Here is a 27,657-nt window from a genome sequence, read left to right as displayed (position 1 = left end):
TCAGAGAGGGAAGAAAGCTGTGCCCTTATCCTGAAGGCCTCTGGGCTTAAGATTTCGTCTGTGCCAAATCCCTTTTCTTCTATGCCAGTGGGCAACAAAATTGAGGGCAAGGAAGGGGTCAGAAGATGGAAGAGGAGAGGCTATCTTACCTGGTAACTTCATAGACATCTAGAAAAGAAGGAAGAAACTGGTCAGAAGTCTACACGGAGAGTGGACTAAGGCCAATCATGGACCCTGGATACCCACCAAAAGGTGAAAGAAGAGGAGACAGAAAGGGGAATCTCAATATGTTTCAGTCTTCCAACAAATGTAAATTGTTGGAAAGGTGAGTTGGAACACAGGGATGCAAATTTCCCAGGGAAAGGAAAAGTGAGCACACTTGATTACTGTCCTCTTTGGCATACTCTGACTCAGGACATTGGGCTTGGTGTGGCAAGGGGAGGGTCACTGGAACTGGACCCACTCTTTACCCAGGAACCTTGTCAAAGATCCCCAGGTAATCCTTGTGGGAAACTTGGCAGCCATCCAGAGCCCAGGCGGAAGGGTCTGAATTAGTCTGATGGTCGGGACCATGATCTGAGCCATTCCCAAACTCATCCCCACCCTGCATCCAGGAAAGATCCTGGAAAAGGTCACCATTGACCCCTAGTGTCTCTGGAGATGAAATATCTACATTCCATGCAGGCTTAAAGGCTCTATAGCCTTGTACAAAGATGGATGTCTCTTGGCACTACCCTCTAGAGGCTTGTAATCTTTCAGGGATGCAACTGGGAATTCATACATTAAACCATAGCAAAGCAAACACAGCATGCTACAGATATTTTGCCTTGTGACAAAGTACTGTATTTCCATGTCTAACATTCTGTATTGGCCTGGTAACTCCCTACTGCAGGGTCATTTTCATTTTTATATGCCTAGTCTCTGGCACATAGTAGGCACTCAGTAACTACATGTTAAATTGAATTGATGCCCTCAGGTTGTCTTCATTATAGAGGGTTAGAAAGCAGGAATTCTGGGAGGGCATTCCAGGAAGGGAAAAAGCATAAAGGCATGAGGTACATGGCTTATTTGCCTGTTTGACTTCAGTGACTGGAAATGAAAATAAGTAGAAGGGAATGGTGTGGATTGAGAACATAGGCCAGAGCCACATTACAGAGGACCTTGAATGGAATGCTATATTTTGGCCTTTGAGTCATGAGGAGCCCTGGATATCTTTGAGAGGGAAATAATCTAATATAATTGCAGTTTATACCCAGTCTCATCAAGACTATGATGATGTTTTCTTTTCAATATTCCTGAGATTTGTAGCCACTTGAGATACCTCCACTTCCAAGTTTAGCCTCATGGGTCATAGTCATGATAATTGGCCAAGACCAGAGCTTATACTTGAGACCCAGGAGAAGGAGACACTCAAGGTTCTCTTCTCTTCTTTGGATGGAGAGACCCATGGTGGAAACCAAGCTATTCAGGAGTAGGAGCTACTACAGAGGAAGAAATATGCTAATGCTAGTTAAAATGGCTAGTGTAGCAGGAATTGAGGTTTAGTTGGGTTTTACTTAAAAATTAACACCCAAATTTCTCTTTTTCCTCTTCTGTTGGCAAACAGTTATTAAATGACATTTACACCTTCATCATGTCACTCCTCAGCTTAATTTATTTTTAGTGATTTTTGATGCCTTTGCAAAGGGAAAAGAGAAAAAAAGTCCAAATTCCTTAACTGTTCATTTAAGAACTTCTATGATCAGGAATAAATTTTCATTTCCCTTAGCTACATGAATTTCTATATTGTTGACCCCACTCACAGTCATCTTTTAAGATTTTACCCCCTTTACTCATATAGTTTCTCCTTCCTGGATATTGCCCCCTTCCAAATTGTTTTCATCCACGAAGGACTGGCCTAAGTCCCACCTCCTTCTGAAAGCCCTTGCTAATTACTGTAGCCCTAAATGAATCTCTTGTTCTCTGGATTCTTTTAGCATTGATTGTCTTCTCCAGTCTATAGCTTTTATAGCCTTGTATTGTTATTAATAAACTCCATGCTTCAACCTTGATTCCCTTAATTAAATTGTAAACAACTTGAGGCCAAGGGCTGTGACTTCTCTTTTCTTGCCTCCTCATTAGAAAAAACCATCCAGAGATTCTGTACTAGGTTGAGTACCCAAGATTTGTGGATTAACTTACAGAAGTTGTATTCTCATTTTTGGCTTGCACATCTGTCTCCATGGACCCCTACCTTCACTCTCAAACTAGGCTGGGGACACTCTGAAGTGCCTAACACAGTGCCTGATACAGGGTTTATGTTCAACTATACTGTTGAATGAATGAATAAGCAAAAAAACCCACCCAATCATACTCATCACTCACCCTGTTGAGATGTCTTCCGGCAGAGAATGATATAAGCCATGGTGATTACAACTAAACAGCACAAGGAGATGATGAGAATGATGGCAAAGATAGGTAGTCCCTTTCCTAGGAGGCAAAACAAGACCAAGTAATATCTGGTTGAAAATGAGTCCAGAAACAGAGACTCTAAAAATCAGCCCAGACCAGGTCACACCTCTTTATTTTCCATTTTCCATCTTCTCCTACCTTTTTTAGCTTGCCAGAGAGATAAACAAAACCCCAAGCCCATGAGAAAGACTTGAGAGAAGCTAGAGACTTCATGTATAAACAAGTTCTTTCAGACCCACTGGTTGATGGCTGGTTGGCTTAGGTATTTGAACCAGGACTCTATGCTTTACATGAGGCCAAGACAAGAGGATTTCAACCTTTCTTAAAGAGGAAAAAGTAGTACTGTGGCTTTGCAGCTTCACAAAAATGCTACCTTACTGAAATTCTGATCAATTACTTCTCACTGCAAGGATTCTTTCCTTCTCACTCTCTGGCCAAGTACCCAAGTTTCTTTCTCCTCAAAATTTGTTTCCACTGAGTCTCCTGGGTTACCCAATCATGCCTGAAAGCTGAAGGAAATCACTGGACTAGGCTTCCAGTCCTGGATCTGTTATTTACTTTTGTATGACTGTGGTAGGCAGAATAAGTGCTCCAAAGATGTTCACATCCAAATCTCCAGAACCTGTGAGTATGTTTACATTGTAAGGAGGAATTAAGATTGCAGATAGATTAAGGTTGTTAACTAGCTGACACTGAGATGGGGAGATAATCTTGAATTATCTGGGTGGGGTCAATGTAATCACAACGGGTCTTCAAAAATAGAAGGAAACAGAAGATGAAGTTTCAGAGAGAGATTTAGGGATGCTACATTGCTAGTTTTGAAAATACCAGAAGGGGGCCAAAAGCCAAGGAAAAAGGGCAGCCTCTAGAAACTGGAAACAACAAAGAAACTGATTATTCCCCAAAGACTCCAGAAAGAATACAGCCTTGATGCACCTTGATTTTAGCCCAGTGTGTCAGATTTCTGATCTCCAGAAGTGTAGGATAATACATTTGTGTTATTTTAAAGCACTAAGTTTGGGGTAATTTTTTTTAGCAATCATAGAAGAATAAAGACAGTGAACTTAGTCAAACTTTTGACTAATGCCTTAGTTTCCCAATAAGTTCAATGAAAAGATTGGATGATGTCTGATGCCCTTGTAGCTATAATATTCTGAATCTAGGGGGTGAGGTCAAGGGATATGAATGGGTAGGGAAAGTAATCCCATTGTCCTTAGGATTTGCTGCTGAAACTGGCTTTGTTTGCTCTAGACCCCAAAATACTATGTTCTATAAATCTGGTATGTGTGGTCTTTGGCGCTCTGATTGGAGCTAAGAGAACCCAAGCTATTAAATTACACAGATCAAGGGAAGATTCCCCATTGGAGAGAGTCAAGTAGTGAAAAAATTAATAGAGGATACAGGACATGGACCCCAAATCTGAGAATTTCCATTCCTCCAAGGGTTATCTTATCATCTTCCCAAACCAACTCTCCAAGAGATATATTCTAGCCTCCCTTCTCCCATTGGATGTTTCCCTGGGAGAGGCACAGAACTATGGAAGCTTTCAAACCAAAGGTGACAAAGTAAATATGGCACACAAAACAGGTTTAGGCTATGAGGAGAGGCATACAAGAAGCTCTGCAACCAGGAAGGGAGAAGTACAAGAGCATTAAGTAGTCCACCATCAATGACACAAAAGCAGAGGATGAGATCAAGAGTGATAGTCATCAAACTATTTAGAAACAATCAATCAAAACATATGTCTACTGTAGATCTACAGTCTTAAATGTCTCCATGTTATGCTAGGCATCAGTACTTTTGTTGCAAGACCATGAGGTGGCATCCTAGGTGATAATGGGGAGCTCAGTAGTTAAGGGAAGCATCAAATCGTCAACTATCATAAAAGTGTCTCATTGTTTTAACAATCAGTGCAGTCATATCAGTGCATACCAGCTGACTATTGGCTCTAGGTGAAACCCCAAAGAGCTTATCTATGTGGTTTGGATCTCTGAGACTGTGACTTAGGGATCCTTGAAACTTTGGATGAATCAGAAATAAGCAGCAAACTGTTTGGTGAGCCCTGGTAAAGAGCTGAAGCTGTGAGGCTCTGCCACTACACTTACCTGGCCCAATGGCTGTCTTCCTAGGAAAGCTGGCTGAAGTCATAGCTCCATTTCTACCCCTACTTAGCATGATTGAGAAATATATTAGTATTGCAACAAAGAACTATCTAAGAACACATCTATCACTCCCCTTAACCCCACTCTGACTTTGTTTATCCCTGAATCTGTGTCACTCCCTCTTCACCCCATCCACCTGACCCATCTCCAGGGCCTTTGACCATAGCCTGGCATACAAGAGGTAATGATCTGCAGAGCTGAATGCTGTATAACAGTGTAGGAAGTTTTGGTTGCAAAGTTCAGAGCCAAGAAGGAAGAATAAAAGCCCTAACATTGCCCTTACCTGGCCCAGCACTTGTCTTCTCAAGGTAGTTATCAGCTTTAGTGGTCCAGCCCCAAGATGAGTTCACTCTGGATGTTGCTATGACAACATAATATTAGGATTAGAGGCCTCTCTTTCAGTTAGGAGCTGTGAGGTGGAGGGTGGCTGCAAAGTTTGAGATCCTTCTATGGGCATCTGTGCTGAGATTTCCAGAATTCCTGGCCATGTCATTGACTACTATTACAATAAAGTGATATATTTTAGTTTTTCATGTTGATAGTGGGAAAAAGGCCCATAGAGGAGAGGCAATGTACCCAAAGTCCCACAGCAAGTCAGACTAGGAGCAGAACAGAAGTCATAGGTTTCCTTTCCCACTTTTCCCATGGGATTATTCTAATTCTATCCCTCCTTTTGCCTCAGAAGTTTTCACGAAGAAGGTACAGATATTCATAAATCTACTTCTTCACAACATTTAAATCCTTGCTATCTTTCTTTTATCTCCATTCCTCTATCACTCGGTTCCTTCTGAAGAAACCAGTGACCTCTTATTACCCATCTAATGACATTGGGCCTCCTCCCTTGGCTTCCATGACACCATTTCAGGCCTTTCCTACTCCTGCATAACCCTAGTAAAACTCACCTTCCACGGGGGATTGCATAGTTGTGGGTGCCTTAGTCTTGATCTCAAGTGGCTTTGAGAAGTCTGCAAGGAAAAGGGAAGCAAGTCAAAGGTCTTAGAACCCTTGAGTGAAGAGTTGAATGCCATAGGGAAATTAGTAAGTAAGTAAGGGCCAGTCAGGTCCATACCTGGACCTGTCCCAACACTTATCTCATGATGCTGGAAAGTTGTCAGTCATCTGTTCATTTTCCACATTATTTCAAGGCAGTATTCTTAACCCAGAGTACATAGGAATATACAGCTAGAGTTCAGAGAATCTTTTAATTTAGATGGGAAAATATATTTTGTTTTTACTAATTTCCAACTGAAATTTAGCTATTCATTTCTTGAAAGGGACTTAGAAGTATTACAAAGAAGGTGGCTGTGGGTGATGTCAGTGGAAATGGTAGCATAAAGACCTCCAAATATTCACCTCTTCATAAAAGCAATGAAAAACTTGATAAAAAGTTTTCATAAACTTTTTTTTTCTTTCAGATTTTGGGAAATTAGTCAAAGGTTTGAATCAACCCAGATAGCAACTATGGAAGAAAAACATCCCAGTCTTGTTAGGAACAGAACAATTTTTTTTTTTTTGCATTTTAACTTACCCTTGCTTTATCACCCTCCTTGGAGTCAGCAATATCCTTGAAAATTAACAATATCCTAGGTGTTGGACTCAGTAGAACATACTTAATTCCCAAGCAGTTGTCTTTATTTGACCTGCATTGTGGTTCCTTGAAAGACCTGACTCATGAAGCTTGTCTTTACTGGTCACCCAATGCTAAAACTCTCCCCAGGCAGGGGGAGGGGTATGTGTCACACAGGTGCCTGAGGCAATGGACAACAGTTGAGGTAAGTAAGAGACTAATCAAAAAATTAAAAGGAAAAATATTGTGTAAAGAGGTGTCTTTGCAACTTTGAAAATCTCTGACAAATTCCTGGGAATCTAGAAGGCCACAGACATTTATAAGGCTGTGTGCATGCTCAGGAAAGATATGAGAAGGTCATAAGTTCTTACCTGTGGCTATCCTTGAGGTTCTGCATTAGCAGGAATTGAAGATTATGGCACAGTTATAAACTTCCTGGGTGAGAGCTGAAGACATATTTCAACAGGCAAAAGAGGCCTGGGAGATTTATTGGTTCTAGGTATTTAAGGAAATAATCTATCCAATCATTAGCTGACCACTAAGCTCACTGAGAAGAGACTTCAATTGCAATCTATGACAAAGAATACAAGAGTCTACATAGAATTAGTTCATAAAAGTTACTGAACAAACAAATAGCAATTAGTACAACAAGTAGTGCTAACAACAATCCCTGGAAAGAGACAGGGAGATTCAGATTTCCAGATTTGGCACACTTATTATTTAAAAAATTCAATTGTCGACAATCATATGAGATATGCAAAGAAACTAGTATAGCCCATAAACAAGTGAAAAAGCAATGAATAGAAACCATCCCTGAGGGTAAGGCCAAGATAGCAGAGTAGTAGGACACTTGTAGCTCACTGTCTCCCACAAATACACCAAAACTCACATCCACGGACCTACCCAGCCAACCAGAGCACCTGCTGAACTCCAACATAACATCCTCCTCTTCAAAAGACAAAGACGCCAAAAATCTGGTAGGAGAAATGGAAAAAAGAAAGAAGAAAAGGCAAAACAGTGCAAGACTGGTCCTGCAGAGAGATGGCAGCAAAGGAGGAATAGTGCTTTTCATTGGGCATCCCCCTCTCTGATGGAGAGGCCAGTGGGATGGATGGGGAGTCTCCAAGGCTTGGATCTGTACAGAGAACCCCTTGACTGATAGAACTAAGTTAAACAGGCACAGAGGGTCCCTGCAACATCCAGCATGAGATGCAAGCTGGCAGCTCGGGGCCAGGACAGGCTGCCCTGACCGGGCAGAGGACTGGGGCAGCTGCACTGATGCATCCCTGGGAGACTGCAGGGTGCTGTGTGCCATGTATGAGTGGCTACGCAGGGCAGAACAACCTGGGCTATACAACAACATGGTTGATGTGCCCTGGGGGAAGGGTGCCAAAACCCCCATCTCTGAAAACCTGCAGAATGTTTTCAGGAGAAGAGAGGTGGGGCTCAGGCACAGCCGCCACATCCTCCAGCACTTAGCACCCAGGTGGAGGTGGGGGTGAAACCTGAATCTGTACCTAAGGGCTTAGCAGCCTCAAAGGCCAGACAGAGCCTGGATCCTGCGTATGGAGCGTGGACCCGAGGTGGAGTGAGCAGCAGCACAGAGCAGTGGAGCGACCGGGACTGGGAGAGGGCAGGCTGCCACCCACCTTCCTGGCAGGAATGCAGCACCTGACCATGGTGCTGGGAAGGGCCGTGATCTGCCCACGTACTGGGCTGGTCTGCAGTATCTGACTGTGGCATCAGGAGAGGCAGTGACCCACCTGCCCACAGTGAAGGAGAGCTGCACTTGACCCAGTGTTGGGAGGGGGTGTGATCTGCTTGCCAACAGGAACTGGAAAAAGCACGGACCAGGGCGCCAATGGAGGGCCTCTGGAAATAGCAAGCTGAATTCATGAAACAGGGCAAAGACAGAAAGACTTCTGACTAAGAGCACACAGTCTCTAGGAGAAAACCACCCTTCCCCCTTTTAATCTGTTTTTATCTGTTCTATTTTCTATTACATTTTAATTTTTACTTTTTAAACAATTATATGTGCTCCCAGTTTTAATCCCTTTAAGTTTTCCTTTAAAATATTATTATTACTATTATTTTAAAAAATCCACCTCATTTCATTCTTATTTCTCTTGATTTTGATCTCCTGTTATTGATTATACACAGGTTTCAAATATTTTTTTTCCACTTCTCTCCTTTTTTAAAGGTTTTTAAAAGACGTCTCAACCTGATTGCTATTCTGCTTCAACTTGCTCTTCTATTCTTCATTAGGCACTGTTTTCAAATCCTTTTTCTCATTTCTTTTAAAATTCTCTCTTTAATTTATATTTTTTTATCTGTTCTATTTTCTATTACCTTTTTAATTTCTATTTTCTAAACAATTGTATATACTTCTAGTTTTAATCTTTGTAAATTTTTCTTTTTAAGTATTTTTATTATGATTATTTTTAAAAAACCACCTGAATTCATTTTCATTTCTCTTGGTTTTGATATCCTGTTACTGATTATACACAGGTTTCAAATATTGTTTTTTGAACTTTTCCCCTTTTTTTAAAGAGTTTTTAAAAAGACATCTCAACTCAATTGCTAGTCTGATTAAAATTGCTCTTCTATTATTGATTATACACTGTTTTCAAACTTTTTCTCCCTTCTTTTAAAATTCACTCTTGTTTTAAGTTTTATTCCTACATAGGCTTTAGATAGATAAATAAATAAAATTCTTAAGGACCACAGTAGATAACTGATACTCCATAAGCCACAGTGCCAGAGAGAGATGAACAAAATGAAGAAGCAGAGGAACAATTCCTAATTAAAAGAGCAAGAGAAATCCCCTGAAAGAACGATCAATGAAATAGACATCAATAGCCTATTAGATCAAGATTTCAAAAAAGGAGTGATCAAAATACTGAAAGAACTAATAGAGATGGTGTTTAGAGATATAAAATATGTCCAAAATGAAATTGAAGCTATAAAAAGACAAGTAGAATTGGTAAACAGATTGGCTTAGATGAGAACTGATTTAAAGACTGTACAAAGCAGACTAGATAATGCAGAGGAACAAATAAGTGACCTAGAAGACAGGACAACAGAAAACACCCAATCAGAACAGCTGTTACATAAACAAATAAAAACAAATGAAAACAACATAAGGGACCTATAGGGTAATATAAAGCATGCCAATCAAGAAATAATAGGGATTCCAGAAGGGGAAGAAAGATTGAATGGGATTGAAAAGGTATTGGAATAAATCATGACTGAAAACTTCCCAAACTTAAAGGAGGAATCAGATAACCAATTACAGGAAGCTCAGAGGGTCCCAAGCAGGAAGAACACAAAAAGACCCACACCAAGACATATCAATATCAAGATGGACAGAGTCAAGGATAAAGAAATGATCCTAAAGGCAGCAAGAGAAAAGCAAAGAGTGAGTTACAAGGGAACCCTCATAAGGCCCTCAGCTGATTTCTCTACACAAACACTATAGGTCAGAAGGGACTGGCAAGATATATTCAAAGTCCTGAGTGAAAAGAAAGATGCAGCCTAGGATACTTTATACAGTAAGGCTATCCTTTAGAATAGGAGAGATAAAGAATTTCACAGAAAAGCAAAAACTAAAAGAGTTTAGCAACACTAAACCCATGCTAAATGAAATATTGAAACGTCTACTCTAAATAGAAAAGAAGCAGGATGCTAAAGAAATGAGAAACTCATAACTGGAAAGGTGATAACTCATGAATTACACATAAACATGAAATTGTAAAAGAAGATATCTAAATCATTAAGAGTGGGAGAGGGAAGCAAGAAAATATAGAGTTTTTTTCTTTTTTTAATTTATTTTTCTAATTAGGATTGGGTTGAGATTATATTACTAACAGTTTAATAAACACAGTTACAGTAGTGGGTTAATAGAGTTACAAAAAGGGTAACCACAAGCCAAAAACTTACAAGGGAGTCACAGTAACTAAATAAAATCCATGATAATGCAAAGGAAAAATTACCAAACCACAAAAGGAAGAAGAAGGGAACAAAGAAGAAATATCAAATCAACTGCAAAAATAAGTTCAAAACGGCAATAAACACACATCTATCATTAATTACTGTAAATGTTAATGGACTAAATGCTCTAATCAAAAAACATGGAGTGACAGACTGGATAATAAAGCAAGAACCTTCAATATGCTGCATACAAGATACCCACTTAAGAGAGAAGGACACATATAGATTGAGAGTGAAAGGATGGAAAAGGATATTGCATGCAAATGGAAAAGCCAAAATAGCAGGTGTTGCAGTACTGATTTCAGACAAAATAGACTTTAAAACAAAGGCCTTAAAGAAATACAAAGAAGAACATTTTATAATGACTAAAGGAGTACTACAAAATGAGGATATTACACTTGTTAATATATATGCACCCAATATAGGAGCACCTAAGTACATAAAACAATTACTAACAGAGATAAAGGGACATATTGTTGGGAATACAACCACTGTTGGAGATTTTAACACCACATTAACATCATTAGACAAATCTTCCAGACAGAAAATTCTTTTCAAGTGCACATGGAACATTTTCTATGATTTATCATGTACTTGGGCAGAAAAGAAGCCTCAAAAATTTTAAGAAGATAGAAATTATCTCAAGCATCTTTACTGACCACAATGCCGTGAAACTACAAATCAACTACAGAGAAACAAAGGAGAAAAAAAGGAAACCATGGAGATTAAACAGCATGCTATTAAAAAAAAAATGGGTCAATGATGAAATCAAAGTTGAAATTTAAATATACCTTGAGACAAATGAAAATGATAACAAAACCACACAAAATTTATGGGACACAGCAAAGGCAGTGCTAAGAGGGAAGTTTATAGTGATACAGGCCTTCCTTAAAAAAGAAGAACAATCTCAAATATACAGTCTAACCCACCAGCTAAAAGAATTAGAAAATGAAGATCAAAAAACCCTAAAAGGCAACAGAAGGAAGGAAATAATAAAGATCAGGGAGGAAATATATAAAATGGGGATTAAAAAAAATTGAAAAAATCATCAAAAGAAAACTTATTTTTTTGAAAAAGTAAATAAAATCAACAAACCTCTGGCCAAACTCACAAAGAAGGAAAAAGAGCATAAAGAAGCAAAATAAGAAAGGAAAATGGAGAAATTACAACCAATAACATAGAAATGTAGAATATCATATGAGAATACTATGAATAATTGTATGCAAACAAAAATGGATAACCTAAAGGAGATGGATAAATTTCTGGAAACATACAGTCCAGCAAAGAAACTGACTACTTGAACAAACCGATCACTAAAAATGAAATCAAATTAGCAATAAAAATCCTCCCTACAAATAAAAGTCCAGGACCAGACGGCTTCACCTGGGAATTCTACCAAACATACAAAGAAGAACTCATACCAGTCCTTCTTAAACTCTTCCAGAAGATTGAAAAGGAGGGAATACTCCCAAACTATTCTATGAAGCCACCATCACCCTGACAACAAAACCAGGCAAAGATACTAGCAAAAAAGAGAATTATAGTCCAATATCACTGATGAATATAGATACAAATATCCTCAACAAAATATTAGCAAATAGAATCCAACAGCACATAAAAAAGATTATACATCATAATCAAGTGGAGTTCATCCCTGGGACACAAGGGTGGTTCAACATATGCAAATCAATCAATGTAATACATCACATCAGCAAGAGAAAGGACAAAAACCACATGATCATCTCAATAGATGCAGAAAAGGCATTTGATAAAATTCAACACCCATTTATGATAAAAACTCTCACAAAAGTAGGTATAGAGGGAACATATCTCAAAATAATAAAAGTTATATATGACAAACCTACAGCCAGTATGCTACTCAAGAGTGAAAAACTCAAAAGTTTAACCCACTAAAATTTGGGATAAGACAAGGCTGCTCACTATCACCACTCCTATTCAACATAGTCTTGGGAGTCCTAGCTACAGCAGTCAGGCAAGAGAAAGAAATAAAAGGGATCCAAATTGGAAAAGAAGAGGCAAAAGTGCCATTATATGCTGATGACATGTTTCTATATATAGAAAAGCCTGAACGGTCCACACAGAAACTACTAGAGCTGATAGAAGAATGCAGCAAGGTAGCAGGTTACAAGATTAAAGTTCAAAAATTAGTTGCATTTCTTTACACTAATAATGAATCAACAGAAAAGAAAGTAAAGAAACAATCTCCCTTAAAATATCACCAAAAATAATAAAATACCTAGGAATAAATCTAACCAAGGAGGTGAAAGAATTATACACAGAAAACTATAAACCATTGATGAAGGAAATTAAAGACTTTAAAAAATGGAAAGATATCCCATGCTCTTGGATTGGAAGAATCAATATTGTTAAAAGGGTCACACTGTCCAAGACAATCTACAGATTTTTTTTTTTCTTATCAAGTCATACGAGCTGCTTACATATTCTGGAGATCAAGCCTTTGTCGGTTTCATTTGCAAAAATTTTCTCCCATTCCATAGGTTATCTTTTTGTTTTACTTATGGTTTCCTTTGTTGTGCAGATGCTTATAAGTTTCATTAGGTCCCTTTTGTTTATTTTAGCTTTTATTTCTGTTGCGTGGGTAGACTGTTGTAGGATAACATTTTTGAGATGTATGTCAGATAACAACAACAACAAAAACAAAACAATCAGATAAAAAACTCAGCAGAGAATCTGAATAGGAATTTTTCCCACAGAAGAAGATATATGGATGGCCAAAAGGCACATGAAAAGGTGTTTAATGTCACTAATGATTAGGGCAATGCAAATCAAAACCACAATGGGATATTATATCACACTTGTTAGAATGGTTATTATTGAAAAGATAAGAAATAACAAATACTGGAGATAAGGTGGAAAAAAGGAAATCCTATTGCACTTTTGATGGAACTATGAATTTTGCTGCCACTATGGAAAACAGTATGGAGTGACCTCAAAAAGTTAAGACTAGAACCACTATATTCGACTTCTGGGTATTTATCTGAAGAACATAAAGACAGTAACTTTAAAAAGATATATGCATACTTATGTTCATTGTGACATTATTTACAATAGCAAGATGTGGAAACAAACTAAGTGCCTACTGATGGATGAATGGATAAAGATGTGGCATGGATATACAATGTGATACTACTCAGCCATAAAAAATAATAAAATCTTGCCATTTGCAACAACATGAATGGACCTTGAAGGTATTATGCAAAGAGAAATAAGTCAGATGGAAAAAGACAAATACTGTATGATTTCACTTAGTGTGGTCTCTAAAGAAAACAACAACAAAAAAAAACAAATAAGCAAAATAAAACAAAAACAAATTTGTAGATATAGAGATCAAATGAGTGACTACCAAAGGAGAAGAAGTTTGGAGGGTGAACAAAATGGGTGAAAGAAGTCAACTGTATGGTGATGAATGGTAAGTAGACTTGTGATGGGGATCACTTTGTAGTGAATATAGACATAATCTGTAGTGTTACATATTAAAATGCTGTACACTTGAAACTTATATAATAAAACATTTTAAAGAGTGAAAAAAAAAACCCACAATTCTATTACAACATTTAAAAGATGGCAATATTATCCAAAGCAATCTATAGAATTAATTCAATTGCTGTCAAAATTTCAATTATCTATTTGCAGAAAGGCAAAAACTGGTCCTTAATGAACCAATATAGTTCCATAGAGAACTGCAAAGGATCCCAACCAAATAGCTTTAAAAATCTTAGATAAGAAAAACAAAATTGGAAGACTCACACGTACCAATTTCAAAGCTTACTACGAAGTTACAGAAATCAAAACAGTGTGGTACTGGTATAAATATAGGTAAATATAGACAAATATTAGTGTAATACAATTGAGAGTCCAGAACTAAATCTGTGTATCTTTGACCATTAATCTTTGACAATACTTCCAAGACTATTCAATGAGAAAGAGTAGTTTCCTCAACTAATGGTGTTGGCACAACTGGATAACAAAATAATGAAATTGGGTCTCTACCTCATACCATATACAAAAAAATCAACTCAAAATGAATCAAAGACCTAAACATAAGAGCTAAAACTATAAAATTCTTAAAAGAAAACATTAGAAATAAACCTTTATAACCTTGAGTTTGGTTATGGATTCTTAGCTATAATACCAAAGCACAAGCATCAAAAGAAAAATAGCAGATAAGCTGGGCTTCATCTGCATTAAAACTTTTGTTCATCAAAGGGCTCTATCAAGAAAGTGAAGGGCAACCTAAAGAATGGGAGAAAATATTTGCAAATAGTATATCTGAAAATGGTCTAGTACTCAGAATACATAAAGAACACTTACAACTCAACAATAAAAAGGTGAACAACCAAATTTTAAAATGTGCAATGTATTCAGTCACCTGTTGATGGACATTTAGGTTGTTTCCATGTTTTGGCTGTTGTAAATAGTGCTGCTATGAACATTTGGGTGCAGGTGTCATCCTGAAGTAGATTTCCTTCTGGATAAAAGCCCAGGAGTGGGATTCCTGGGTCATATGGTAAGTCTATTCCTAGTCTTTTGAGGAATCTCCACACTGTTTTCCATAGTGGCTGCACCAAACTGCATTCCCACTAGCAGTGTAGGAGAGTTCCCCTTTCTCCACAGCCTCTCCAGCATTTGTCATTTGTGGATTTTTGAATGATGGCCATTCTGACTGGTGTGAGGTGATATACTACTCAGCCATAAAAACCGACAACATAATGCCATTTGCAGCAACATGGATGCTCCTGGAGAATGTCATTCTAAGTGAAGTAAGCCAGAAAGAGAAAGAAAAATACCATATGGGATCGCTCATATGTGGAATCTAAAAAACAGAAACAAAAACAAACAAACAAACAAAAACAAAGCATAAATACAGGACAGAAATAGACTCACAGACAGAGAATACAGACTTGTTGTTACCAGGGTGGTGGAGGGTGGGAAGGGATAGACTGGGATTTCAAAATTGTAGAATAGATAAACAAGATTACACTGTATAGCACAGGGAAATATACACAAAATGTTATGATAACTCACAGAGGAAAAAATGTGACAATGAGTGTGTATATGTCCATGAATGACTGAAAAATTGTGCTGAACACTGGAATTTGACACAACATTGTAAAATGATTATAAATCAATAAAAATGTTAAAAAATGTGCAAAGTATATGAATAAGCAGTTCTCCAAAGAAGGCATAGAAATGGCTAATAAGCACATGAAAAGATACACAACATCGTTAGTCATTAGGTATATGCAATTCATAACCACAATGAGATACCACTTCACATTCACTAAGTATGCTATAATTAAAAGAAAAATAAAATAGAAAATAGCAAGTTGGTGAGGATGTGAAAAAACTGTAGCCCTCATGCATTGCTGGTGGGAATGTAAAATAGTGCAGTCACTTTGGGAAAGAGTTTGGTGGGTACTCAAAAAGTTAAACATATAACCACTATAAATAAAAATAGATAAAAGAAACAAATTTCTTCTGTATAGCACAGGGAACTATATTCAATATCTTGTAATAACCTTCAGTGAAAAAGAACATGAAAATTAATATATGTATGTGTATATATACACATACACACATGACTGGGAAATTGTGCTGTACATCAGAAATCGACACATTGTAGCTGACTATGCTTCAATTAAAAACAAGTTAAACATAGAGTGATTATATGATACAACAATTCTGCTCTTAGGCATATACCTAAGAGAACTGAAAAAGTACATCCACATGAAAACTTTCATGATTTCTCATAAAAGCATTACTTATAACAGCCAAAATATTACAACAGCCAAAAAGTAGAAACAATCCAAATGCCCATCAACTGATGAATGGATAATAGCATGTGTTATATCCACACAATGGAATATTATTTGGAAATAAAAAGAATGAAGTATTGATACAATGTAGATAGACTTTGAAAACATTATGCTAAGTGAAAGAAACCAGACACAATAAAATCACATATTTATGGTTCAACTTATATGTAATACCCAGAAAGAGTAAATACATAAAGACAGAAGCAGATTAGTATTTTCTAGGCAATGGGAGAATGGGAAACAGCAGTGACAACCTAGTGGGTACAAGGTTTCCTTCCAAGGTGATTGAAATGTTCTAGAAATAGATAATGGTGATGGTTGCACAAACTTCTGAGCCACTGAATTATATACTTTAAAATGTTGAATATTATAACATGTGAAGTATATCTCAGTAAAAAAGGAAGATGTCAATGAAAGGTTGATAGAATTTCTTTAGGCAAAGAAGGAGGAAGAACATTGCAGGCAGAGGGAACATAATTTTGTTTTAGATGTGGAGAGATATTTTAGAAGATAAGGCTGAATAGATAAGCTGGAAACAGATTAAGGGAGTTAAGGCTTTGTTCTTTGGTAGAAGCATTCATGGGGAGTAACAGAATGTTGTTGAGGAAGGAAAACTTACATTGCTTAATCTAAGTTTTGGGAAAATAATTCTGACAAAGTGTGATAGAGTTTTTGAAGATAAGAGAGGGCATATTTTGACCTGTCATTGACAAATATTCATTAAGAGCCTCCTATCTGCCAGGTACTTTGCTGAACTATGGAGAGCTAGTCATGGATTTTATGTCTAGTGGCATATAACAGATACTCAATAAATGTTGAATAAGTCGATGTTTTGGTGAGGATGGGAGGACATGGGGAGATCATTTAAAAAGCTATTGAAATTGTTCAGGGAAAAAGAGGAATAAACTATGAGAGTATGGGAAAAGAAGAAGAGCTTAATAAGAGAACTGATTCAGTAGTTGAATTCACGGAACTTGGTGATCTTGATGATTATTTGAGAGGTGAAGGAGAAGGAAGAGTGAAAGACATTGCTGAACCTTCTCACAGGTTTGAGGAGTAGTTTTTGTGAATAAAAGGTAAGTTTAGTTTTAGACAAGCGGGATTAAAAATGAAGCTGTCCAGAGGTAACTAGTCATTGAAATCAGGCTCTAAGGAGAGAAATTGGGGATGAAATTGTTGATTTGAGTATTGTTAGCTTAGAGGTGATATTTGAAGCCACATAAGTTAATAAAAATCCTCTTATAAAATTATAAAATGCTATAGACATACAGGAAGACAGGAATGTCTTTAAGGATACTTAAAATCAATGGATGGATCAAGGAAGAGACAGCAAAAGGGTCTGAGAAGGATCAGACAGATAGGTCCTAGGAGAACCAAGAGAGAGGTGGTGTTGATACCAGTGGTTGAAAAGGCTTTGAAGAGGAAGAAATGTTCAACAGGGCTAACTGCTACAGAGGTATTGAGGAGGATGAGTGTAAATGGAACTTTGGTGATTTGGAGGTCAGTGATGACTCCAGTTTACAAAGTTATGTTGTGATAAATTGAGAGGGACAGTAGGTTGGTAGTGGCCAAAGGAGAGAGAGGGGGTGGCAGATGGGAAGAAAGATTTTTATGTTATTTTAAGTAACATATATGTGTGTATATATATTAAATAACATACATATATATGATATTTACATACATATACACATTAGGTTTACATACATACATAGATATATATCATATAATCCATCCATACAGACATACATTTTAGGCTTTTGTAGAGGATAATGGGTGAAACAGAGAGTTGGAGTAGTTGAGGTTAAGAGCTCAGAGAGAGTTTGCTATGAAGAGAAGAAAGGCACATTGTACTCTGAGCCAAGAGAGGATGGGTAGGGAAATGTCAAGATAGATTATGGTTGATAGAATTCACATTTGAGGGAAGGGTCTGGATCTTCTCAAAGAAGGCAGAGGTGACCTCATCGCTGGGATCAGGGCTGGGGACATGAAACTAGGCAGAAAGTGTTTTGAATAGCTCCTATAAGGAATGGGACAAAGATGAGCACATTGATTGATAAATAGCATGGGGTTAGGCAATGGATGTCACAGAGCATGAAACTAAACTGGGACCGATGCATCACTGGGCTTTTTCTGCGAGCAGAGCTCAGCAGCCAAAGATTGTGAGCAAAGACATGGCCCACAGAGCCATCCTAGAACCGAGGATCCGTACAGAGGCTGAGGTGGAGGGATGAGGGGCTGAGAGCTATGTAAGGCAGAGACGAAACAGGAGACCAAACTTATGGGACCAGATTGAAATGGAGAAAGAGGCAGGTAGAGGAAGCCAAGAGAGAGTATCTTGGCTCAGAAAGCAGGGAAGGATAGAAGGCTTAGAGTAACTTCTCTGAATCTCAGTTTCCTTATCTGTCCATAGAGGTCAATAGTGAGCACTGCCTAACAGCTGCCTGTAAGCATGGATTGTCAAAAGGAATTGACAGGTTAATTGGTTGTGAGCAAGGTCCTAGCCAGATGGGCTAGGAATGAACTCAGAGAAAGCTGAGAGTGTTCAACTTGTCTCTTTATGAAGTATACATTCTTGGACTTCCTGGCCATGTCCTGTTCTCTCTACTTGACCTGATTGTCACCTCAGAGAACTAGACCAGTGTCCATATAATTCTCTGAGAATGAGACTGCCCTTGATACCCTGTAAACTAACAGACCAAAACCTACAGCACATACATCCTCACTACAGCTCAACTTTGGGAAACAAATCCCTGCAGGCAAAATAGGAGTCTAAATCCAACATTAGTCTCGTAATCCAAATGGAAAAAGCCAGTTTGCTCAATTTCCTTATACAGAGCTAGCCTCAGAGGATAATAATTTTCAGGTGGCTGTGAATGTAATTTCCTACAAGCAGTTCCCAACGTGTTTTGGGCAATGAAAACCTTACTGAAATAAGTGTATTTCCTTCCAAGGAGATTTCTTGAAAGGCAACAAGACTCACTCGGACATATCGCTGCTGGGCTGTTCATTTAAACTCAGCCTACAATCTTTATGTACGTAGTTTGTAGTGTTCCCAAGAAAATGCTGTAGTGAATAGTCAGATCTTGATTAACCAGAGTTGATATTCATTGAGACTTCAATCAGTACTTGCATTTGGCTTTAAGAAAAAGGAGGGGGTGGATTTAAAGAAACTATGTAGAGATCTGGGCTTTATTTTATAAAGGAAAACCAAACATAATCAACCAACAAAATAACAACAACAAAAAACTCACCAAACAAAGCACAACAAAAACAAACAAACAAAAACTATTCAAAAGGGTGCCCAGGAGTTGGTATAGGTTCAACCATGTAAGGCAATCAGACATAGGGGAAAGAACATGAAGTTTGAGTGCAAATCCAGGATTGAACTTCTAAGATGTGAGTCCCTGGGCAAGTAGATTTCCCTTTCTGACTCAGTTTCTTCTTCTGTAAAGTGAAGGTAATGATAACTATCTCATATTTTGGGGATTCAATAGGAAAACATGTGCATTGTATCTGGCAAGTAAAAATACCTAGTAAATGTCACTTTCCTCTTTATCATTTTTATCTACTTAACCTACAACATGACAGGCACTGTCTCCAGCCCTATTGTCCCCAGTGTAGAATTTTTTGTTTTTGTAATTGAACAACCCAGGACTCCCTCCCCACCCCCCCATCCCAACTTCTTTTCTTGGGAATAAGGACATTATACTGATATTTATCTGGAACAAGGTGGTCTGTTGAGATGTTCACCAGGAAAGAGGGTTACTCACCCTTGACCACAAACTTCACAGTGTCACTGTGCTGCTCAGAGCCTACTCGGCCCTTGGCAGTACAGAAATAAAAGCCTGAGTCAGTCACCACTGCAGGCTTGAAGAGTAAGGTACTCCTGGTTGCTAGTTTGATGGGTTCTTGATTGTTAATCTGTTCCTTGTACCAAACATAACTGATGGGAGGAGAACCTCGAGCTTGGCATTGAAGGCTAATCCTCATTCCCTGGGGTACTGTGAAGCCATAGTCATTGCCAGTCGTCACTGTGGGCTTAGATACAGGGACTGCAAAAGAAAGACAAGAGAGGAGGCTCTGGGCAGCTACAAGGATATGGGAATACAAGGTTGATTCATCCCTGCTGGGTTTCAGAGGTATAGATATATTTCTGCAATGGGAAGTAACAGGGGTTCTTCACTTGGGAAGGAAAAAGGGAATAGGAAAATTTAAATAAAAAAGATCTTCCTTTGGAAGATTAGGTACCATTTTGTATTACCTGAAGTTTTGGATTATCCGGAATTAAAAAAATCAACTGACTAAAAAAAAAATACTGTTTTTATTTTGTGTTGTTTTAGGCTCAAGTAGAGTTTTTGGATTATCTGCAGTTTTGGATTACCAGGGCCAGACATTTGTAAAATTGTCAAGCCAGCAAAATTAATCCGTGCATTCCTTTCCCTATAACTTTTCTGTCAGTATCTAGCCACTCTCCAATATACTGATCAGATATACTCATTTTTATGAGGTTTAAGACTCAGAGCACAAGAAAGGCAATCATGCTATGGATGCTGGAATTTCTGGGACACTTTGAAGGTGTAGAGATTTGAAGGCAAGTGAGCATTCCCAACACTTTTTAAATTCTGCCATGAGAGTGGTAACACTGAGGTCACTCTGTCCACTTCTTCTGATAGCACATATAACTGAAGAGGGATTATGCACAAGGAAACAAAGCTCTCTGGGTTTCTCAGGGTTTTCTAGGATTACAGTCTTCTAATGAGTCTTTGCTTACCAGTACTTTCCTAGCCCCAACAGTGACTCACGTTTCTGGACACGGAGTTCAATGATCTTATCTCTCATGACTTTGTTGCCATCAGAGGTCTGCCAAGTGACTTCACACGTGTAGTGGCTCCGGTCATCCATCTCCAGGGTATTCAGTTGGAGGGAGACATCTCCTGGAACCTGGTGGTTCACGTGTAGGCGACCCCGGTACTTTGCTTGCTGGACATGGTCTCCAGAGTAGTCACGTAGAAAGATGGTTACTGGGTTTGAGTCACGTTGTACCAGCCACCTTACCAAGACTTGTGTATAGCCTTGCAGAGGACCATAGGTGCAGGGAATATTTACATCCCCTTTCCAAGGCCCTGTCACATTCTCAGGCACTTCCAGGATGGGATGGCCTGAAAAAGGGGAACAAAAGAAGGAAGGATACACAGATGGCACACCCACCTGGGGACTAGGGTGGCAGTGGCAGGCCTCAAAGAGGCTTCTGAGAAACACTTTAACTCACACTTTCAGATTCCCCATGCCCTTTTGTTCTCTGCCAGTCTTCCCATCAATCAGAACCAGTCCTCAGAAGGAGAGCCCTTAAAGTCGTTTAGTTTTTATGAGTTTCAAGTCCTTTCCTGCCACCTCGCTGTGAGGTGACCCAGGGCAAGTTGTTTTTCACCTAGGAGGATATGTTTTCTTCATATATAATGTAGAGAATTTGGATGGAATATTTCTGTGACCTCAGCTTCCTCATCTGTACAATGACTCTGATGAGGCTAATAATATTATGCCTACTCCTCCAAATTAAATTTGAGGAGACCACAAAGTGATAGCTGGTCAATTATGTATGACAGAATGATCTCTAAGGGTCTACAAATTACAACGTTCTGTAAATCCATGAAAAAAAAACTTCTTTCAACATTTTCTAAAACAAATGTGAGAACAAATGCTGAGCAGTTGGGTCTGAGCTATTTTATTGCTTGTAATTATGTACCTGGAGAAATGTGGTGGCTTCAGGACTCAGAAAGAAAGGGCTATTTGCCCTGCTTATTCTGCAATGCTTCCTCAGAAGGGCTCAGTGATTGGGTCCTTAGAATAAAGCTCTTCTCTGGAAGAGAGGAAGGAGGCAGGCAAAGGACAATTCTGAGGGTAGAAACTTGTGTGAGATGCATTCCTGTTTAACAAAGTCATTAGTTATTGTTAAGTTTAAGCCCATAATTTGTAAGCCTGACTTTTTTTTCTAATTTCTCTTTTTCTCTATTTATTTCTCCTTTTGCTTCTCTGAGTTCTCAGCAAAGGTACACTGGAAGTTTTCATCCTGAGGAGGAATGGAGAGGAAAAGTTCTGGAGAGGAAAATGTTCTGAGTATGGTCCTAGACATGGCTGGTAGGGATGTTGGTAAGTCCAAAGGGTGATTGCTTCTTGGCTTGCTGGGGAGGGAAACTGGGAGGGGGGAAGATGGAAATATTGAGAGAGCCATCCTCTATCATTAAGAAACTTCCATCCATAAGCTCAGATTTTAATGATTTTGTGTCTTATTTGATTGGGGTCCGGAGTGAAGGATTGAATTTAGATATGTTTTTATATCTCTCCTAGGAGAGGCAGTTTCAAAATATGAGCTACTACTAAATAAAAGGGTTTGTTTTTTTTTTTAATGTAGCTTAGGATTCCCAGGCTTCAGTCAAGCAGATGGAAAGTGGAGTGAGAGCATATTTTCTAGCTCCCAGGATGTAGTGCCAAGTACCAGAATTTCTATCAATGGGGAGAATAAAGTCTATGCTTTGGCCTGTGCCCTCACCAGGGATTTTAAAATATAACCAGCATACTTTGGGCAAGATAAAAGCCTTGAGTGAAAAAGAATAAGTAAACATGAGTCCATGTTGCTAGATCTACCACATAGTCTCTAGAGAGTTTCAGACTGGGCAGGGACAAAAGCCCAGATCCACACATGGGAGCACAATAAAGCAGGTTTTGGTTTGCCCCAAAAATGAACTTTGTAATTAATCAGAGCTGTCTATGATGGACTAGACTGTCTAGGGCACATTCTGATCTTTGTTTAGATCTTGAACGGCCTTATTCTTTAGGGTCCTTTCCCATCCTACGTGACTCAGTTATAATATACTTAATGGAAACAGAAATTAAATAATTACATGTTTTAGCTGGTGATTAGCTTTCACCAGGTGGTAGGTTTTACTGTGCTTTTGATAGTTCCTGCCTCCATATGCTTGCAGATACAGTGTTATCATCACAGACACACATGCCTATATATATTTTTGATCTCTTGCAAGCACAAACATACCAACCTTAAGTCCTGTGAAAACCACCTGACCATTTCAGTTTAATGTGCTTTTTCCCACTAATCTTTCTCCAGCCCTCTCAACTCTTTCTCTCCTCCTTTGAAAAGCATTCTCACACCCTCCTCCCTCTTGAAACAACAAAGCAGCATTCTGCTGTGAGAATATCTGGAGCAGCTAAAAATGCCTGTGTGAATATATATGTCTTCCCTTTGACCTAGGGGAAGCTGCAAGGCCTGTCTTGCATTACTCTGGGAACTTGCTGGGGATTCTCACATAACACATTCTGGTCTGTCAAAAATATGGACAGCCAGTCCAATTTCTCAGTCTCAAAAGTCACTTCTAGAAGTAGGTCAGGCTTGACTCCTCCATTTCAGAATAGGAGAATGGGACAGAGTTAGTTACCAGATAATAATGGCATATTTCCCCTCTTTTGTTTTTTTTTCTTCCCCCCTCCTTTCTTCTTCCTTCTTTTCACCCATTCTTCCATCTTGTTCCTCTTATTCTTCCTTTTTCATTTTTTTCTGCTTTCCTTTTATTCCTCCTGCTTCATCAGTAGCACAAAGAGGGAGTGTATGGTAGGCACAGGGCATTACAAGAAAGGACAATGTACTATTCCTCATGTACTCTGACCTCTAAAGTAAAGGTAACTTCAATAGCATAGGCTTATAATTCCAATTATTCCTCTGGTGCACAGAGAGCTTAGAGAAACAATTATTAGGAGCACCTAGTGAGATCAGGAGGGCAGTGAAGGACTGCATGATGTAGTAAGAAAAGTAATACAAATTTCAGTTTAAGGTCTACCTTACCATATATCTCTCTGTGTGACCTTGGGTAAATGACTAAACCTATCTGAGCTTCAGGTCATTATTAGTAAATAGATATAATAATGAACCTTCCATTGAGGGTTCATATTCATATGAAGGTCAAATGAGCTCATAGGTGTGAAAGTGCCTAGCATAGTGGTTGGCATTCAGTAGATGTGGGATAAATGTTAGTTCTGTCCCATGCCTCAAGAGAAACTTCACCTATTTGTCTTGATACTTCTTATCCTATAGAAGTCCTCAATATGTCTTCCTCAGGGTAGACAGATTCATTATATTGGATAATTGTCTCCTTTAATAATGACCTGAAGGGAGAAGTTAGCATATGAGAAGGTAAGGAGCTCCTCTTTCCAACCTGATGGGACCTACCAAGTTATGGGCAGGTAATAAGTCATCCCTGTGTTGTAGGGCAACTAGAGAGGACACAGTAGCCTGTACCTTCAGCAACAGGGCTGGCTTGGCAGCCAATGTGAAATGTTAGCCAAATTAAGAAATACTTCTGAGTTTCCTGGAAGATTGGGTATGGAAAATCAATTTCAGGAAAATGTCAACTTTTGGGGGGATGCTCTGTCCATTATGGATCCATACAAACCACCAAATGGCAAGGTACTTGGTACAACAGGGCTATCCTACCAGACATGATATAAGTTGGAGACTTCCAGAATGGTAGAAAACACTTAATCACATTTCTTCATGGTACATATGGACAAGTTGAGGCCCAGAGAGAGAAACGTGGTTACACAAATTCACACAGACAGCAGAGGCAGACCTGGGCCTGGAGGCCTAGAATGAAGGTTTTCAGATGCTACACTGTCTTCTTAATTTTTTAACTTAGTAATCTATCAACTGCAGCTGAAAACAACAGTCCCTTATCTGGGCCTATTTGACATAGTTTAAGGGGTCTTATCCTAGGGCTGGATAATATCCTCCTGACTGCCTGTAAAAAAAATTTCCCCATTTGCCAGCTGCTTTCTATAAATCCTTTCCCAGAACTTCAGAACCTAGCTCTACTCCCTCAGGGAATGATTGAATTTCCTTCAAATATTGTCCCCTGTCAGAAGAAAGAAAAGGTCTGGGCATTGACACAGAGGACTTTGTTTTGACTTGAGAAAGAAGGGACAGTACTGGAGCCTACTCTGATCCTGGGACCTGGACTTAGAAAAACAAAAAAAGTCTACAGCCTGTGTGATGGTCCTAAAGAAAGGGAAAACCTAGTTTGGGGGCTATAGGGCCTTTTATGAGGTCCATTCTTGGTCCCTTTTTGAATTTTCCTCCTCCCATCATCAAACAGAGGGTGAGATCTTCCCATGACCCCACACCTCCATGTATGGCCTCTGTCCCCTTCTTGGGATGTGTTCTCAATAAAGAATTAGCTTATATATTAGGTATTTATAAAATGTTTATAATGCTTATAAAATGTAAATGCTAGGACTTATTTTATTATGATTATATCAACATATGTCTTAGATCTAGAGGCTTTTTAAAAGTGAAGCCACAGTCCTACAGGGCTGTGCAGCTGGCAGGGCCTTTTGAAGCTAGCCAAGCTGATCTCTTCAGTATACAGATGATCTGAGGACACAGATCCAGGGAGAGGGGAAGCATTACTGGCCATTCAGTGTCCTCAGTCTCAGGTCTGTGGTGTAAGGCCCTCTGTGCAAATAGAAGGCCTGATTCCAGGTCTAAAGGACCTCACAAGTTGTGGAGGGAACAATATACATGCATGCAAACAGACACACACAACTTAAATTTAACATTTTCAAAATGTTTCCCTGAGCTCCAGCCCTGCCTCTGTAAGTCCCAGCTCACAACAGATTTGGAGAACGTAGAGAGATCTACTCTAAAATATGTTAAATAGTGAAAATATTATAGTTGTAGAAAGAACAGTATTTTTTGGAGTGTTAACTCTTCTACTAATTCTCTGTGGCCTGGAACAAATTATTTTCCTTCTTGGGTGACTTAATTCAGTGTCTCTTCTAACGTCGAAGTTCTAGAATTTGATGGGACACATAGCCCCAGGATAGGGTAGCCTAATCCAAGTCAGCTATGGGAAGTAGGGTTCTTTCTGACCACACAAGGGACACCAAGCTAACACCCATCTAGCCTCTCCCTCTAAGGACATGGAACAAGCAGATTTGCAGCAAGAATCCTTTTACCCTATCTGGTGTTTCACTTAGTTATTACCCAGGCTTAGTTTCTTAAAAGGCTGTTTCAATTCACAGGGATATAAATGAGGATGGAGGAAGATCCCCCAAAATAATGCTACTATAAGATAGTCAGACCTCTTTAGGGATATGTGTCCAGCATTAGGCTCCCACAAATAGCCCAGACAAACTGGACCATGTACACAGGGAAGTGAGTTACCCCAAGAGGTGGTAAGAAATCAAGTCCTGTGAAGAACATCTAAAGGATCTAAGGCTGTTTAGCTTGGAAAAGAGTTGAATAAAAGGGACCTGGTGTCTGTCCTCAGAACTCTAAAGAGCTGTCACAACATAGAGGGAGGAGATGTGTCTCCAAGAAATAGGGCTGGAGATTTGGATGGAAGCCACAAGGAAGTGGATTTAGTTCAACACAAGAAAAAACTTTCTAACAGTTGGAGCTGCCCTTGGATAGACTAGATGGTCTGGAGAAGTAGTGAATTCTAGTCACTGGAAGTATGTGAACAGACATAATGAGCACTTGTTCATATCAGTGAGAGGTGGATATAGGTTACCTATAAGGGCCCAGCTATCTCTTGACATTACTTCTTTGGGGAGTGTATATCTTAACAGGGGTCAAAATCTAGAAACAGAGGGGTTAAGGTATAATGGTAGAATTTTAGGTGAAAGGTAACAGATGGAGGAGCAATTTTGGTGGCAATGGGTACTTTTTAATGTCCCTGAGATATGACAAGTACTAGAAAAAGATTTGAATGTTTTCCAATAGAGAATCCTTCTCAATTCCTACCCAAACTTACCTCCTGGCTTCTTCAACAGCCTTCAGCCACCTTCCTTCCATCTGCCCAAAGCTGAGAGAATCTGGAGCATTGGCTGAGAACACTCAGCTACTCAGCAACAGTAGGTATTCCTCAGTAGGCATTTAATTCTATATCCCCTCCACCAGAATTTTGCCTGTGCCAGCAGTGGCAGCCAGGACCCACTTTGTTGCCTTACCACAGGTGACCACCATTAGGTGGCTCAGGAACAGCATGCCCAGTAAGAGCCCCATCATAGCCAGAGCCACTTCTGTCCTTTCTTCCAGCCTCCTGTTGTCAAAAGGGCTTGGACTCCTGATAGCTGCCAGCGTCTGTGCTTGCTCACTTCCTTTTCTTCCTTATATCTCTTATTTGGACTCCCACTCCTATCTCACATTTCCCTTCCTTCCCTATTTCACCACAAGTCACGTGAGCACCCCTTTCCCTCCCCTGCCTGGGGTTGGAGGTTTAAGAGTGAGTGAAGCAATTCCTCCCCCTGCTAGACTATTGACTTGACTTTCCCTGGAGCCAACAGGGGTCTCTGGCCTTTGCCCACCCCAGGCTGTGTTTATTTTGGGTTTCCTTCACAAGATGAGTTTGAAGCATGACTTTCGGGTTGAGTCTGCTTCCTCCAGTATGAGGGCATTTTCCTTACTGGCTGACCCAGGTAGAAGAGATCAACTTTTCTGGTCTCTGCAATATTCAGTAGTCATACTGTTAATCCCTGTTTGCTCAGTCTATTCAAATAAACAGAGTATTGGAGGTAGGTGCTTATGGTCTTCAGGGTACAAGAGATTAAGTATATGAAAAAG

At 39.1% G+C, this 27,657-nt stretch overlaps 1 protein-coding gene across 2 annotated transcripts in view; it reads right to left on the bottom strand.

Moving 5' to 3' along the window:
• VSIG4 (V-set and immunoglobulin domain containing 4) overlaps positions 1-27,211 on the bottom strand; it is a 28,127-nt gene extending 916 nt beyond the window's left edge. Inside the window, exons 1-7 of one of the 2 annotated variants that reach the window (XM_010981997.3) lie at positions 27,045-27,208; positions 20,831-21,187; positions 19,799-20,080; positions 5,516-5,578; positions 4,897-4,974; positions 2,365-2,469; positions 150-168 (exon numbers count right to left, since the gene is read on the bottom strand). In XM_010981997.3, coding sequence (XP_010980299.1) covers positions 150-168; positions 2,365-2,469; positions 4,897-4,974; positions 5,516-5,578; positions 19,799-20,080; positions 20,831-21,187; positions 27,045-27,102 — 962 coding nt within the window. In that variant the 5' untranslated portion in view covers positions 27,103-27,208. Of the gene's footprint in view, positions 1-149; positions 169-2,364; positions 2,470-4,896; positions 4,975-5,515; positions 5,579-19,798; positions 20,081-20,830; positions 21,188-27,044 lie in introns of both variants that reach the window. The other variant, XM_010981998.3, reaches the window with a different exon arrangement.
• Between the last annotated feature and the right edge of the window lie 446 nt (positions 27,212-27,657).

This window comes from Camelus dromedarius, chromosome X, assembly GCF_036321535.1.
Source record: "Camelus dromedarius isolate mCamDro1 chromosome X, mCamDro1.pat, whole genome shotgun sequence".
In the NCBI taxonomy this organism is placed as follows: domain Eukaryota; kingdom Metazoa; phylum Chordata; class Mammalia; order Artiodactyla; family Camelidae; genus Camelus; species Camelus dromedarius.
The sequence above is the reverse complement of the archived record's forward strand: the minus strand, read 5'-3'. Positions and strand labels throughout refer to the sequence as shown.